This window comes from Anomaloglossus baeobatrachus, chromosome 5 (genome assembly GCF_048569485.1).
Source record: "Anomaloglossus baeobatrachus isolate aAnoBae1 chromosome 5, aAnoBae1.hap1, whole genome shotgun sequence".
Lineage (NCBI taxonomy): Eukaryota > Metazoa > Chordata > Amphibia > Anura > Aromobatidae > Anomaloglossus > Anomaloglossus baeobatrachus.
Genome location: NC_134357.1, coordinates 116,455,749 through 116,472,938, shown reverse-complemented (window position 1 = coordinate 116,472,938; position 17,190 = coordinate 116,455,749). Strand labels below are relative to the sequence as shown.

The 17,190-nt window shown below is 49.1% G+C and overlaps 1 protein-coding gene across 1 annotated transcript in view; it reads left to right on the top strand.

Moving 5' to 3' along the window:
- VPS26A (VPS26 retromer complex component A) overlaps positions 1-17,190 on the top strand; it is a 100,986-nt gene that overhangs the window by 76,590 nt on the left and 7,206 nt on the right. Inside the window, exon 8 of the mRNA XM_075348794.1 lies at positions 7,786-7,928. Within this exon, the coding sequence (XP_075204909.1) occupies positions 7,786-7,928 (143 nt within the window). The remainder of the gene's footprint in view (positions 1-7,785; positions 7,929-17,190) is intronic.

Here is a 17,190-nt window from a genome sequence, read left to right as displayed (position 1 = left end):
CAGGGCAGCAGTGGGAGCAGTCCTGCACTCTCAGGGTCACTCGGTGATCCTTCCTTGGACGGTCGACTTGTCAAGGCACCCTCTCAAGAGGCATGCCAACACAGCCTGAGCGTAGCGCTGGAGACTCTCCAGAGTTTCGGGTGGATCATCAACTTCTCAAGGTTAAATCTGACACCGACCCAATCGCTGACATATCTGGGCATGGAGTGTCACGCTCCCTCAGCGATAGTGAAGCTTCCGCTGGACAAACAGCGTTCACTACAGACGGGGGTGCAGTCTCTCCTTCACGGCCAGTCACACCCCTTAACACGCCTCATGCAGAGGCAGTCACTTTCGCGCAGTTTCATCTGCGTCCACTCCAATGTGGCATTCTTTGCCAATGGGATGGGAAGTCGACGTCCCTAGAAGGAACGTCCCCCTTCTCAGACGGTCAAGGACTCTCTTCAGAGGAGTCCATCCTTCAAATCAATGTGCTGGAAATCTGGGCAGTGTATCTTGCCCTGCAAGCCTTCCAGCCGTGGCTGGAAAGCACACACATCCGAATTCAGTCGGACAACTCCACAGCGGTGGCATACATCTACCACCAAGGCGGAACACGCAGTCGGCAAGCCTCCCAGGAAGTCCGGCGGAGTCTGATGGGGGTGGAAGACAGAGCATCCACCATATCCGCAGTTCACATCCCGGGCGCAGAAAACTGGGAAGCAGACTTCCTCAGTTGCCAGGGTATGGACGCAGGGGAAGGGTATCTTCACCCGGACGGTTTTCAGGAAATCTGTCAACGCTGGGGGATGCTGAACGTCGACCTAATAGCGTCTCGGCACAACAACAAGGTTCCGATTTTCATGGCGCGGTATCACGATCAAAGAGCTCTGGCGGCAGACGCCTTAGTTCAGGTTTGGTCGCAGTTCCAGCTACCTATGTGTTTCCCCCTCTGACACTGCTGCCCAGAGGGCTACGCAACATCAGGTCCGTTTGCCGCCGCGCCATCCTCATCGCCACAGACTGGCCGAGGAGGTCGTAGTCCCCGGATCTGTGGCATCTCACGGTCTGCCAACCGTGGGCACTACCAGCCCGGCCAGACTTACTGTCCCAAGGGCCGTTTTTTCCATCTGAATTCTACGGCCCTGAACCTGACGGTATTGCCTTTCAGTCCTGAATCCTAGCGTCTTCAGGATTATCTCAGGACGTCATTGCCACCATGAGACAGACTAGAAAACCGACGTCTGCCAAGATCTACCACAGGATGTGGAGGATATTCTTCTCTTAATGCTCTGCTCAGGGAGTGTCTCCCTGCCCATTTGCATTCCCTACTTTTCCTTCCTTCCTGCAATCTGGTTTGGAAAAAGGTTGTCACTCGGCTCCCTTAAAGGACAAGTCTCAGCGCTATCTGTATTCTTCAGAAGCGCCTAGCACCACTTCCTTAGGTACACACGTTCCTGCAGGAGGTTTGTCACATTGTCCCTCTGTACAAACGGCCGTTGGACCCATGGGATCTGAACAGGGTACTAATTGCTCTCCAGAAGCCGCCCTTCGAGCCTCTGAGAGATGTTTCACTCTCTCGACTTTCCCAGAAAGAGGCCTTTCTGGTAGCGGTCACGTCTCTTAGGAGAGTGTCCGAGCTAGCAGCGCTGTCATCCAAAAGCTTCCTTCCTGGTGTTTCACCAAGGCAAGGCAGTGCTGCGCCCGATTCCGGAGTTCTCCCTAAGGTGGTATCCCCCTTTCATCTCAATCAGGATATCTCCTTACCTTCCTTTTGCCTCATCCATTTCATCGATATGAAATGGATTTGCATTTGTTGGATCTGGTGAGAGCACTCAGAATCTACATTTCCCGCACGGCGCCTCTGCGCCGCTCGGAGGCACTCTCTGTGCTTGTCGCTAATCAGCGTAAAGAGTCGCAGGCTTCCAAATCCACCCTGGCTCGATGGATCAAGGAACCAATTCTTGAAGCCTACTGTTCTGCTGGGCTTCCGGTTCCATCAGGGCTGAAAGCCCATTCTACCAGAGCCGTGGGTGCGCCCTAGGCATTACGGCACCAGGCTACGGCTCAGCAGGTGTGCCAGGCAGCTACCTGGTCGAGTCTGCACACTTTCACCAAGCATTGTCAGGTGCATACCTACGCTTAGGCGGATGCCAGCTTAGGTAGAAGAGTCCTGCAGGCGGCGGTTGCCTCCTTGTAGGGAAGGGCTGTTTTACAGCTCTAACATGAGGTATTAATTTACCCACCCAGGGACTGCTTTTGGACGTCCCAATCGTCTGGGTCTCCCAATGGAGCGCCGAAGAAGAAGGGAATTTTGTTACTTACCGTAAATTCCTTTTCTTCTAGCTCCAATTGGGAGACCCAGCACCCGCCCTGTTTCCTTCGGGATTTTTGGTTGTTCGGGTACACATGTTGTTCATGTTGAACGGTTTTCAGTTCTCCGATGTTACTTCGGATTGAATTTGTTTAAACCAGTTATTGGCTTTCCTCCTTCTTGCTTTAGCACTAAAACTGAGCAAGCCCGTGATCCCACGGGGGGTGTATAGCCAGAAGGGGAGGGGCCTTACACTTTTTAGTGTAATGCTTTGTGTGGCCTCCGGAGGCAGTAGCTATACACCCAATCGTCAATCGTCTGGGTCTCCCAATTGGAGCTAGAAGAAAAGGAATTTACGGTAAGTAACAAAATTCCCTTCTTTTAGCTGGATAAGTTGTACTTTTGAATTAAATCATTGTGAGAACCGTGACAGCTTTATTTTTCTGGATTTGGCGCTAAGCTGACGTTTTTACTGATACCATTTTTCGGTAGATGCAATGTTTTTATTGCCTCTTATCATATTTTCTTGCAATGTTGCAGTGGCATAAAAAAAACTTAATTCTGGCATTTTTTTTAATACATTTTCTTCTCATTACAGTGTACTAATCAAATTAATTTATTGTATATTTTGATCAGACATTTCTGAACTGATTTTGGGGTTTTTTTTGCATATTTTTTAAAACTTCTTTTTTTTTTTTTTTTTTGCACATTTTATTTACCATTTCCCTTAGGGGACTTCAATCTGCAATCATCTGATCGCTTGTGCTATACAGAGCAGTCCATGAGCACCCCTCTGTATAGCAGAAATTATGGCCTCCTATGAATGCCAGCTTACAGCTGGTGATCACAGGACAATCGTCCTGATAGACACATGGGTCATCAGCTGACCCAGGCTGTCTTGACAACCCATTGGCTCCCCGCGATCACATCACTGCCGTGCCAATGGGAGCGGGGAATAACTCGCGTATTAAATCCTACTGTCGGAGATACAGACAGTGGGATTTTAACTAGTTAAGTCATGGGCGGATCTCCGTTCATCCTGTGGCTGTTGGAGGCACATAGCGGCTAATCAGTCCAGCTGTCATTTTCAGGGAAAGATGCGGGCTCGGATTGTGAGCTTGCATCAAAGGCAGGGACATAACCTTTGACTTAAATATATGTCAAAGAATGTGAAAGCGTCAAGGATCTTTCTATCATCTTTTGCTATTGAGTGCTCTTTAGCAAAATCACAAGTCTGAGACTGCCTACTCTTTTGCTAAATACGGAGGTACAATTTAAAGGGTTTGTCCACTACTTGCAGAACACCTTTTTAAATGCTGTAGCCCAGCGATGATCTCGCTATGTCTGTGCCAATATGAGAGGAAGGTCTAAAATTTTTGTATTTGACTTAAAGGACTACAACATTTAAAGCAACCGTTCCTGTGTGTACATGCAGTGCCTTGCAAAAGTATTTGGCCCCCTTGAATTTTTCAACCTTCTCCCACATTTCAGGTTTCAAGCATAAAGATAAAAATGTTATGGTGAAGAATCAACAAGTTTGACACAATTGTGAAGGTGAACGAAATGTATTGCTTATTTTAAACTTTTGTAAAAAAACAACTGAAATTTGGGGTGTGCAATATTATTCGTCCCCTTTACTTTCAGTGCAGCAAACTCGCTCCAGAAGTTCATTGGGGATCTCTGAATGATCCAATGTTGTCCTAAATGACCGATGATAAATATAAGCCACCTGTGTGTAATGAAGTCTCCGTATAAATGCACCTGCTCTGTGATAGTCTGTGTTCTGTTTAAAGCACAAAGAGCATCATGAAGACCAAGGAACACCAAGGAACACAACAGGCAGGTCTGTGATACTGTTGTGGAGAAGTTTAAAGCTGGATTTGGTTACATTAGATTTCCAAAACTTTAAACATCCCAAGAAGTACTGTGCAAGAGATCATATTGAAATGGAAGGAGTATCATACCACTGCACATCTACCAAGACCCAGCCGTCCATCCAAACTTTCATGTCAAACAAGACGACTGATCAGAGATGCAGCCAAGAGGCCCATGATCACTCTGGATGAACTACAGCGATCTACAGCTGAGGTGGGAGAGTCAGTCCATAGGACAACAATCAGTCGTACACTGCACAAATCTGGCCTTTATGGAAGAGTGGCAAGCAGAAAGCCATTTCTTAAAGATGTCCATAAAAAAATGTCGTTTAAAGTTTGCCACAAGCCACCTGGGAGACGCACCAAACATGTGGAAGAAGGTGCTCTGGTCAGATGAAACGAAAATCGAACTATTTGGGCATAATGCCAAACGATATGTCTGGCGTAAAACCAACACAGCTCATTACCCTGAACACACCATCCCCACTGTCAAACATGGTGGTGGCAGCATCATGGTTTGGACCTTCTTTGCTTCAGCAGGGACAGGGAAGATGGTTACATTTGATGGGAAGATGGATGGAGCCAAATACAGGACTATTCTTGAAGAAAACCTGCTGGAGTCTGCAAAAGACCAGAGACTGGGATGGAGATTTGTCTTCCAACAAGAAATTGATCCCAAACAAAGCAAAATCTACAATTGAATGGTTCAGAAATAAACGTATCCAGGTGTTAGAATGGCCAAGTCAAAGTCCAGACCTGAATCCAATTGAGAATCTGTGGAAAGAGCTGAAAACTGCTTTTCACAAACTCTCCACCCAACCTCACTCAGCTCCAGCTATTTGCAAAGGAAGTATGGGCAAGAATTTCAGTCTCTTGATGTGCAAAACTGATAGACACATACCCCAAGCGACTTGCAGCTGTAATCGCAGCAAAAGGTGGCGCTACAAAGTATTAACTTTAAAGGGGACGAATAATATTGCACGCCCCAATTTTCAGTTTATTTTTTTACAAAAGGTAAAAATAAGCAATAAATTTCATTCAACTTCACAATTGTGTCCCACTTGTTGTTGATTCTTCACCGTAAAATTAATTTTTTTTTATCTTTTATATTTGAAGCTTGAAATGTGGGAAAAGTTTGAAAAATTCAAGGGGGCCGAATACTTTCGCAAGGCACTGTGTATAAATAGTGTGTAGTAAAAAAAAAAAAAAAAAAAAAAAAAAAAAAAATTTCACTATTTACTGCTGGAGTGATTCTTTCATCCCCCTTCTTCCGAGAGCCATATTTTTATTTTTTATTTTCTCCCTTCAATTAAAGCCATATGAGGGCGTGTTTTTTTTTTTTTTTTTGTTTTTAATTTTGTGGGACGTGTTGTACTTTTGAATGGCACCATTCAATCTGCCCCATATCATACTGGCTTTTTTTTTTTTTTTTTTTTTCCTCACACCATGCCTTTTACCGATCAGGTTAATTTATTTTGTATTTTGATAGAGCAGGCATTTCTGAAATCGGTGATACCAAATGTGTTTTGGTTTTTTGTTCTCAATGGGGTAAAAGGAATGGTGATTTGAACTTAATTTTTTTTTTTTTTTTTTTAACACATTAAGGCCCTGTACGCATGCTGCGGTTTTTACCATGGTTTTGCTGTAGAAAATGTTCATAACCTTGCTGCAGTCCTTCCCCTGCAAAACCTATGGTAAAAAAAATAAAATGCTGTGCGCACAATGCGGTTTTTTTTTCACTAACCGGTTTTACTGCATGTTTTGTGCAGCAAAAATAATGTGCATGTCACTTCTTTTCTTCAGGTACCTGAGGTTTTTGCCATAGATAATGGTCAAAAACCACAGGGAACAACCTGTGGTAAAACCGCATGCGGTTTTCGGGTGTGGTTTGCTGCGTTTTTTTTTACCGCGGGTGTGGTAATCTTTCAGAGGGTCCATTATTTTCTTAAGAAAATTCCTTTTTCTAGTGCACACAGGGCCTAAATCACACTGTCAGTTTGACAGCGCCATCTAAGGGATTAACAACTTTTAGCCACATGTCTGCTGATCTGATCAGCAGATGTGCTGGGATGACCTCGGGCACACCGTGGGAGCCTGCATTAAATGGAGGGAGACGACCTAGGACGTTTATATACATTCTAGATCGTTAAGGTGTTAAAGGGAACCTGTCATCAGAAATTTCGCCCAAAAGCTAAAAGATTCCCCCTCTGCAGCTCCTGGGCTGCATTCTAGGAAGGTCCCTGTTATTATTGTGCCCCATGTGAGACCAAAATAAAGCCTTTATAAAGTGCTACCTTTTTGTATGCAGCTTCTGTAAATGGGACACGGGGGCGGGCTCTCTGCCGTCCGTTATTCTGCCTCCTGGTCCTGTATGCCGCCCCCATCGCTCCTTTCCATATCTGATGCACCGCCCTCTGCTCCAGCCATCCACGCGCATGCCCAGTGCCAGTCTTACGGGACTGAGCAGTGTGACCGCTGGTGACGTGTGCGCAGACAAGTGATTATGGGCGGGACTGTGACTGTTATCAGCAAGTACCCGCCCATAATCTCGTGAGCGCGCAAACCTCTCCAGCGGTCACACTGAGCTCAGTGTAGATGCTAGACTGTATGGGCTGCTTCAAGGGATGACGTCCCTTTGTCACGTGATAGGGGCGTGCTCAAAATACTATCACGTGACAAAGGGACGTCATCCCTGGAAGCAGCCCATACAGTCTAGCATCTACACTGAGCTCAGTGTGACCGCTGGAGAGGTTTGCGCGCTCACGAGATTATGGGCGGGTACTTGCTGATAACAGTCACAGTCCCGCCCATAATCACTTGTCTGCGCACACGTCACCAGCAGTCACACTGCTCAGTCCCGTGAGACTGGCACTGGGCATGCGCGTGGATGGCTGGAGCAGTGGGCGGTGCATCAGATATGGAAAGGAGCGATGGGGGCGGCATACAGGACCAGGGGGCAGAATAACGGACGCCAGAAAGCCCGCCCCCGTGTCCCATTTACAGAAGCTGCATACAAAATGGTAGCACTTTATAAAGGCTTTATTTTGGTCTCACATGGGGCACAATAATAACAGGGACCTTCCTAGAATGCAGCCCAGGAGCTGCAGAGGGGGAATCTTTTAGCTTTTGGGTGAAATTTCTGATGACAGGTTCCCTTTAAATCTAAATCCCCTGCACCAGTCTTGCCTGCTTTATACTCGCCCTCTGGAGTCCTCTGTCATCAGCACTGCTCCTGTCTGTCTGTGGGGATTTATCACCTGCTGGCTTCGCGCTGGAGGTCACAACTCAATACAAGGCTGACTGAGAGCCTCTTTCTTGCTCTCATAGACTTGCATTGAGAGCTGGTGACATAACTGCTGGCCAGTCAAACGTTGCGATCACAAGATGGAGCCGTGGAACTGGAGCGATGGGAATAAAAGGTGAAGATGCCAGAGGGAGATCTTTAACACAGGGGGCAGAGTACAGACTTGGATAAAGCTCTACTCTGGCGTTGAAGTGGTGCGTTTAGGTTCGTTGTAAAGCCTTCCCATTTATTTGTTGAATTCCACTTCTGAGTTGGGCAAGTGTGATATCTGAATGATCTGGATTTATCCACGAAGTCTCTTTGTAACTTTGCAGGAGAGTCTATTCCCATCCGGCTGTTCCTTGCCGGCTACGATCCCACTCCCACGATGAGAGATGTAAACAAAAAGTTTTCTGTGAGGTATTTCCTGAACTTGGTCCTTGTGGATGAGGAAGACAGAAGATATTTCAAACAGCAGGTAGCTTTTGGCATTCTCCAAAACTTTCCAAGTTCTCCAGGATGTTTACATATTCACAAAAGAGCGATTACAGTTCTTAATTTTGCTTTTTTGTTAGGCTCACCTATCATATAAAAGTGCATGTCAATAAATGAGAATATCATCAAAAAGTAAATTTATTTCAGTAATTCAATACAATAAGTGAAACGCATATATTATAGTCATTACACACACATTTACTTCTGTTAATGTTGATGATTATGGCTTACAGCCAATAAAAACCCACAAGTCATTATCTCAGAAGATTAGAATATTATAAAAGACCAACTGAAAAAATGATTTTTAACTCAGAAATGTACTGAAAAGTCTGTACAGTAAATGCCTCAATATTTGGTCTGGGCTCCTTTTCCATGAATTACTGCATCAATGCGGCGTGGCATGGAGGTGATCAGTCTGTGGCTCTGCTGAGGTGTTATGGAAGCCCAGGTTGCTTTGATAGTAGTCTTCAGCTCATCTGCATTGTTGTCTGGTGTCTCTCATCTTCCTCTTGACAATACCCCATAGATTCTCTATGGGGTTTAGGTCAGGCGAGTTTGCTGGCCAATCAAGCACAGTGATACTGTGGTTATTAAACCAGGAACTGGTACTTTTGGCAGTGTGGACAGGTGCCAAGTCCTGCTGGAAAATGAAATTTCCATCTCCAAAAAGCTTGTCGGCAGAGGGAAGCATGAAGTGCTCTAAAATTTCCTGGTAGACAGCTGCGCTGACTTTAGTCTTGATAAAACACCATGGACGTACACTATTACACTAGCAGATGACATGGCTCCCCAAACCATCACTGATTGTGGAGACTTCACACTAGACTTCAAGCAGCTTGGATTGTGGCCTCCACTCTTCCTCCAGACTCTGGGACCGCGATTTCCAAATGAAATGCAAAATTTACTTTTAATCTGAAAACACCTTGGACCACTGAGGAATAGTAGAGTTCTTTTCTTTTTCGCTCCATTGGGAGACCCAGACAATTGGGTGTATAGCTTCTGCCTCTGGAGGCCACACAAAGTATTACACTTTAAAAAGTGTAACCCCTCCCCTCTGCCTATACACCCTCCCGTGGACCACGGGCTCCTCAGTTCCGCTAACTCCGTGGCTGTCCGCAGGGCCATGTGGCTGCGCGAATGGAAAGCAGACTCTGCTTCCAAAAGGTTCTTAACCGGTTTGCCTTTTTCTGGCGAACGTTTATTTGGCGAACGGCTGGATGAGATTATTAAGGAATCCTCGGGAAAGGACTCCTCCTTACCACAGTCCAAACCTAAGAGACCTCAGCAGAGAAAGATTCAATCGAGGTTTCGGTCCTTTCGTCCCTCCGCCAAGCCCCAATCCTCTTCGTCCAACCGGCCGGAGAAAGGCCAGAGGAACTCCTATGCGTGGCGGTCAAAGTCACGCCCCCAAAAGGCCGCAGGAGGCACTGCCTCAGACGGCCTCCTCATGACTCTCGGCCTCATCTACCCACATCCTCGGTCGGTGGCAGGCTCTCCCGCTTTGGCGACGCCTGGTGGCCACACGTTCAAGACCGTTGGGTGAGAGACATTCTGTCTCATGGTTACAGGATAGAGTTCAGCTCTCGTCCTGCGGCTCGTTTCTTCAGAACCTCCCCACCCCCTGCACAGGCCGACGCACTTCTTCAGGCAGTGGACGCTCTGAAGATGGAAGGAGTGGTGATTCCCGTCCCATTTCAGGAATGGGGTCGCGGATTTTACTCCAACTTGTTCGTGGTGCCAAAAAAGGACGGGTCATTCCGTCCCGTTCTGGACCTCAAGCTGCTCAACAGACATGTGAGAACCAGACGGTTTCGGATGGAATCTCCGCTCAGTCATCGCTTCAATGTCACAAGGAGACTTCCTAGCATCGATCGACATCAAGGATGCTTATCTCCATGTGCCGATCGCACCCGAACATCGTTTCCTGCGGTTCGCCATAGGGGACAAACACCTCCAGTTCGTCGCATTGCCCATCGGCCTGGCGACAGCCCCACGGGTTTTCACCAAGGTCATGGCATCTGTCGTGGCGGTCCTGCACTCTCAGGGCCACTCGGTGATCCCCTGCTTGGACGATCTCCTAGTCAGGGAACCTTCTCGGGTGGTGTGTCAACAAAGTCTTACCGTCACTCTGGCGACTCTCCAGCAGTTCGGGTGGATCATCAATTTCCCGAAATCCAAGTTGACGCCGACCCAATCACTGACTTACCTCGGGATGGAGTTTCATACCCAGCAAGCGTTAGTCAAGCTGCCGCGCGACAAACAGCTTTCTCTGCAGGCGGGGGTGCAATCACTTCTTCGGAGTCAGTCACACCCCTTACGGCGCCTCATGCACTTCCTGGGGAAGATGGTTGCAGCTATGGAGGCAGTGCCGTTCGCGCAATTCCATCTACGGCCACTCCAATGGGACATTCTTCGCAAATGGGACAAGAGTGCGGCTTCCCTCGACAAGAACATCTCTTTCCCTTGCAACCAAAACATCACTTCAGTGGTGGCTCCTACCCACATCTGTCTCGGGGAAAATCCTTCCTTCCTCCAACCTGGGCCGTGGTCACCACAGACGCGAGCCTGTCAGGTTGGGGAGCGGTTTTTCTCCACCACAGGGCTCAAGGAACCTGGACTCCGATAGAATCGTCCCTTCAGATCAATATCCTGGAGATAAGGGCAGTATATCTAGCCCTATTGGCTTTCCATCGGTGGCTGGAGGGCAGGCAGATCCGAATCCAGTCGGACAACGCCACTGCCGTCGCCTACATCAACCACCAAGGCGGCACTCGCAGTCGTCAAGCCTTCCAGGAAGTCAGGCGGATTCTGCAGTGGGTGGAAGCCACAGGCTCCACCATCTCCGCAGTTCACATCCCGGGCGTAGAAAACTGGGAAGCAGATTTTCTCAGTCGTCAGGGCATGGACGCGGGGGAATGGTCTCTGCACCCAGACGTGTTTCGAGAGATCTGTCGCCGCTGGGGAACGCCGGACGTCGATCTCATGGCGTCACGACACAACAACAAGGTCCCGGCCTTCATGGCACGGTCTCAGGATCACAGAGCTCTGGCAGCGGACGCTTTAGTCCAGGATTGGTCGCAGTTTCGACTGCCTTGTGTGTTTCCCCCTCTGGCGATGCTGCCCAGGGTACTACGCAAGATCAGGTCCGACTGCCGTCGCGCCATTCTCGTCGCTCCAGACTGGCCGAGGCGGTCGTGGTATCCGGATCTGTGGCATCTCACGGTGGGTCAACCGTGGGCACTTCCAGACCGCCCAGACTTGCTGTCACAAGGCCCGTTTTTCCATCTGAATTCTGTGGCCCTCAACCTGACTGTGTGGCCATTGAGTCCTGGTTCCTAGCGTCTTCAGGGTTATCTCAGGATGTCATTGCCACCATGAGACAAGCCAGGAAGCCAACGTCCGCCAAGATCTATTACAGGTCTTGGCAAATCTTCCTATCCTGGTGCGCTGATAACGGTTTTCCTCCATGGCCGTTTGCCTTACCCACATTCCTTTCATTCCTACAATCTGGAATGGACAAGGGTTTGTCCCTCGGCTCTCTCAAGGGCCAAGTATCGGCGCTCTCCGTATTTTTTCAAAAGCGTCTAGCCAGGCTTCCGCAGGTCCGCACGTTCCTGCAGGGGGTCTGTCACATGGTCCCACCTTACAAACATCCGTTGGAACCTGGGGATCTTAACAAGGTCCTGACGGCTCTTCAAAAGCCGCCTTTTGAGCCGCTGCGGGATGTCTCTCTCTCATGTCTTTCGCAGAAGGTGGCCTTCCTGGTGGCAGTCACATCACTTCGGAGAGTGTCTGAGCTGGCAGCGCTGTCATGCAAAGCCCCCTTCCTGGTTTTCCACCAGGATAAGGTGGTTCTGCGTCCTGTCCCGGAATTTCTCCCTAAGGTATCCTCTTTTCATCTAAATCAGGATATCTCCTTGCCTTCCTTTTGCCCTAATCCAATTCACCAGTGTGAAAAGGATTTGCACACTTTGGATCTAGTGAGAGCACTCCGGTTCTACGTGTCTCGCACGGCGCCCCTGCGCCGTTCAGATGCGCTCTTTGTCTTTGTCGCTGGCCAGCGTAAGGGCTCTCAGGCCTCCAGGTCAACCTTGGCTCGGTGGATCAAGGAACCGATTCTTGAGGCCTACCGTTCTTCTGGGCTCCCGCTCCCTTCAGGGCTGAAAGCCCATTCTACCAGAGCCGTAGGTGCATCCTGGGCATTGCGGCACCGGGCGACGGCTCAGCAGGTGTGTCAGGCAGCTACGTGGTCTAGTCTGCACACTTTCACGAAGCACTATCAAGTGTATACCTATGCTTCGGCAGACGCCAGTCTAGGTAGGCGAGTTCTTCAGGCGGCGGTTGCCCACCTGTAAGAGGGGGCCGTTTTCGGCTCTTTTTATCGAGGTATTCTTTTACCCACCCAGGGACTGCTCTTGGACGTCCCAATTGTCTGGGTCTCCCAATGGAGCGACAAAGAAGGGAATTTTGTTTACTTACCGTAAATTCCTTTTCTTCTAGCTCCTATTGGGAGACCCAGCACCCACCCCTGTGCCCTTCGGGCTGGTTGTTCTTTTGTGTACACATGTTGTTGAATTGTTTTTGTGGTTCTTGGTCTTCAGTTCTCCGAACATCCTTCGGATTGAATTTACCCTAGACCAATTTTATAAGTTTTCTCCTTCCTGCTTTTGCACCAAAACTGAGGAGCCCGTGGTCCACGGGAGGGTGTATAGGCAGAGGGGAGGGGTTACACTTTTTAAAGTGTAATACTTTGTGTGGCCTCCAGAGGCAGAAGCTATACACCCAATTGTCTGGGTCTCCCAATAGGAGCTAGAAGAAAAGGAATTTACGGTAAGTAAACAAAATTCCCTTCTTTCTCCTTAGCCCAGGCAAGATGCTTCTGGCGTTGTCTATTGGTCATGAGTGGCTTGATACAAGGAATGTGACACTTGTAGCCCATGTCCTGGATAAGTCTGTGTGTGGTGGCTCTTGAAGCACTGACTCCAGCAGCAGTCCACTCCTTGTGAATTTCCCCCAAATTTTTGAATGGCCTTTTCTTAACAGTCCTATAAAGTCTGTGGTTATGCTGGTTGCTTGTGCACCTTTTTCTACCACACTTTTTCCTTCCACTCAACTTTCCATTAATGTGCGTGGATACAGCACTCTGAACAGCCAGCTTCTTTAGCAATGACCTTTTTGTAGCTTAAGGCTACTTTCACACATCCGGTTTGAGCCCTGCGGCTCAATCCGGCTGTGAAAACTATGCAACGGATGCGGTGAAAACACCGCATCCTTTGCATAAGTTTTTACATGCGGCCGGTCCGGTTTTTTCCGGTTGCGGCATGCTACTGAGCATGCGCAGTGGAAAATACCGCATGCGGCGACCGGATGCGGTTTTTTCCGCATCGCGCCGCATCCGGCCTCCATAGGGATGCATTGAAAAATGCGCCGCAGCGGCCGGATGCGGCGCGATGCGGTGTTTTTTGCCGGAGCAAAAAACGTTGCAGGGAACGTTCGATCCGGCCGCCGCATCGGCTACATCTGCCGCATGCGGCAAAACCCGGACCGAACGCAAGCCCCTGCGGCACAATGCGGCACTAATGTAAGTCAATGCAAAAAAAACCGCAATCGGCGTTACAAAAGCCGGTTGCGGTTTTTCTGCAGAACGCCGTATTGTGCCGCAGAGCAAAAATCCGAATGTGTGAAAGTACCCTTAATCTCCTTGTGGAGTGTGTCAATGATTGCCTTCTGGACATCTGAAAAGTCATTAGTCTTCCCCATGATTGTGTAGGCTACCGAACCAGACTAAGACATCATTTTAAACACTTAGGAAGCCTTTGCAGGTGTTTTGTGGTATTTATTCAAATTTTCTTAGAGGACCTTTGTGTTTTTCATTGTCTGTAAGCCATAATCACCAACAGAAATAAACACTTGAAATAGATAACTTTGTTAGTAATGACTCTAATATATGCATTTCTCTTTTTATATTGAATACTGAAATAAATTCCCTTCTTTCATGATATTCTAATTGATTGAGATGCACTTGTATGTACACTGTTTTCCCTGCACTAACACTGTGGCTGTGAAATATTTAACATTACATGGCAATGTCAACATACGTTATTCACAATGGATAATTGTAACAAAGAGTCTAAAGGTAGGATGGATCTGCATCTTGGTTCTGGCTAATAGAAGAGGCTTTTGCAAACCTTCTGAGTATTTGTATATACTGTGATCATTCAGGTTCTTCTACCCTTAAGCCCCCGTCACATTTATCGATTTACCAACGATCCTGAAAACGATGAGACCTGATAAGGATCGCTGGTAAGTCACTGGTGAGATGTCAGACCTTACCAACAATGCAGTAACGATGAGCAACCTGTATAGGAGGTCATTGTTAGGTGTCAAACACAGCGATGCGTCCTGCCTAGTAGGACATCACTTTTGAAGAAAATGGTCCGGACCCTTCGGCAACGACTAGCGATCTCACAGCAGGGGCCTGATCGCTGGTAGGTGTCACACATAATGAGATCGCTGGCAAGATCGTTACTGCGTCACAGGAACGGTGACGCAGCAACAATCTCATTGTGTGTGACGGGACCTTTGGTGACCATTAGCTGAGTACATGTATTTAAGCACAAACACAAAGCTGATCTGGGTGTTCATGCTATAGAAGCATATTCAGTCCACATTCCCATGTTGTGGTGCTGCATGTAGACAATACAGCGCCAAATGTGGTGTCCTAGTTATTCAGATGGTGCTCTAGTTCGATGCACAAAAATAATTTGGGAATTTAATTTTATCAAGTCTCTGCTCTCTCCTTTCAGCACCACACTCGCTACCCTTTCCCCTGGCTGTGGGGATATATACTTAGTGCTAGTCCAGAAGAGGGAACGCCCAACTGCTTCATTTTTATCCATGGATTGACTCTTAAATTGAAGTTTTCCTTTTAATTTGAATAAGCTTCATTTAGTCAAATCATAGGAAATAGTGGCGCTATTCCTAGGGGGAAAAAAAGGTACAATGCAATGGATGGATCTTCTTTAATTTCCCTTAAATCTATATTTCTCTATCGTTTCATTGGGGGACACAGGACCATGGGTTATGCTGCTGTCACTAGGAGGCTGACACTAAGTAAACAGAAAAAGTTAGCTCCTCCCCAGCAGTATAACCCCTGAGCCGGAGGCGGGCTCAATCAGTTTTTTGCTTAGTGTCGTAGGAGGCTGATGTGGGCCGACTGGGCCCTCTTCAGCCACTTGATTTTTTTGCGTATTTTTTTCATTTTTTCTCGGCGACGCTCGTCGCTCTCATCTGTGGTACTTTTCTGTTTCTGCAGGTATCGTACTTCTCTTCCTCAGCTCTCGCAGCCCGGTGGGTACCACTCCCTAGGGTCGCAGAGGTTTGAGTCTTCGGGCCCTCGCCCCCGTCCATTCCTGCGGTACCAATCCCTGGTGTGTTCGTGTGGGGCAGAATCTTCCTGGGCACCCCTATCTGCTCTGCGGTATCACCCCAAAGGGCGCAAGGGGCTCGGCAAATAGGGACTGGACCACAGCGCGTCTCGATCTGGATGGGGCCCGCAGCGCTGCTACGTTTTTAGGGGCTTCTACCCCCCACCAGCGTCCACCTCCCTGCCTTCTTCAGCCGGCTCCCTGGTGCCCACAGCCATCCCTTCTGCGAGCGGAGCACACAGGAGCATGTGCAGAGTCTCAGCCTGCACTCTGGAGCGCGCCGAGGATCAGGTAGGACACCCTCTCCTACCTTCTCCCCCTCGGGCGGCTGCAAAAATTTAGGCTCCGGTCTGGGCCTAGTTGCCGGGCACCCCCGCTACACCGGCGGAGCTCCCTGAAGACTCCTAGGCCGGGCAGATTCGGATCGCGGCTGCGACGCCGCCGCCTTGCGGCCGGGTCCGCCGCCGCTGCCTCTGCCCGCGCGGCAGCCTCAAATTTAGCCCCCGGCTTCGGCCTGGTACTCGGCGTCCCAGGCTGCGACGCCGCCGCCTTACTGCCGGATCCGCCGGCGCTGCCTCTGCCCGCGCGGCAGCGTCATAATTTAGCCCCCGGCTTCGGCCGGGTCCTCGGCTACCCAGGCCGCGACGCCGCCGCCTCGCGGCCGGGTCCGCCAGCGCTGCCTCGGCCGCGAGGCAGCGTAAAAATTTAGCCCCCGGCTTCGGCCTGGTCCTCGGCGTCCCAGGCTGCGACGCCGCCGCCTTGCTGCCGGATCCGCTGCCTCTGCCCGCGCGGCAGCGTCATAAATTAGCCCCCGGCTTCGGCCGGGTCCTCGGCGTCCCAGGCCGCGACGTCCCAGGCCCGCCTCCTGCGCAGCGCTATTGGCCGCCGGCCTCTCCTTCTCCGCCCTCCGCTCTGCCCCAGGCATCATCAGGGGGGTAGGGGATATTTTTTCCCGCTCCCTCAGTGTTCATTTTATTTAAAAAAAAACAAAACCAAAAAAAAAAAAACCACAGATTATGGCAGACTCCCGGTCTGCGGATTGCTGAGGCTGCAGCAACTTTTTTCGGGGAAAAACAGAACACACTCTTTTTGTAGTGTATATTTTTTATATTGGGTCGATTTTTTTTTTTTTTTTTTTTTTTATTTTTTTTTTTTTTTTATTATAGATACGTGCATGATCTTTCATACATTTGACTCCTACATTGCTTATGCGGGCACTTGTTTTCTATCACGTTTTTAGTACATAGCGTTTCCAGCTCGACTTTTTAGTGATTTTGGGCCGGTAAGCCCAAGGCTCGGTCCCCTCTTTTGTGAGTTATTTTCAAGTAGATGTCAGATTGCTGTTGACCCCTGCCGGCTTGTAACGCCCTGTCTCAGGCCACAACTCCCATCGCTACGTCCCTCAGGTTCGTGCGCATGCGCCGCGTCTCCGACCGATGCTCGGTCATACCATCCATAGGACTGGTGCAATCCCCTCGGGGAGGGGAGTCCCGTACCAGGGACTTTTTCTTCTATGCTGGAAGCGGACCCGCCAGGTCTCGTCCTTGTAGCTCCCCAGTTTCCACTTATCCCCTAGGTCCAGACTGTCCTTCCTCCGGCAGTCTTCCGACCTCTCGGGTGATGGCCCAGGCTTCCACCTCTGCTGGATTCCGAGCAGGACCTAGATGTCTTGGCGCATGACGAATAGCCTGCTACAAATGGTGAGTCAAGCCGTAAGGCTACGGACAGCCCTCTTCTCTCCGTGCACGCAGGTCTCCCTTAAGACATTTGAAGCAGACCCTTATGTGCTTAGAGGACATCCAGAGCTCGCCGAGTTAC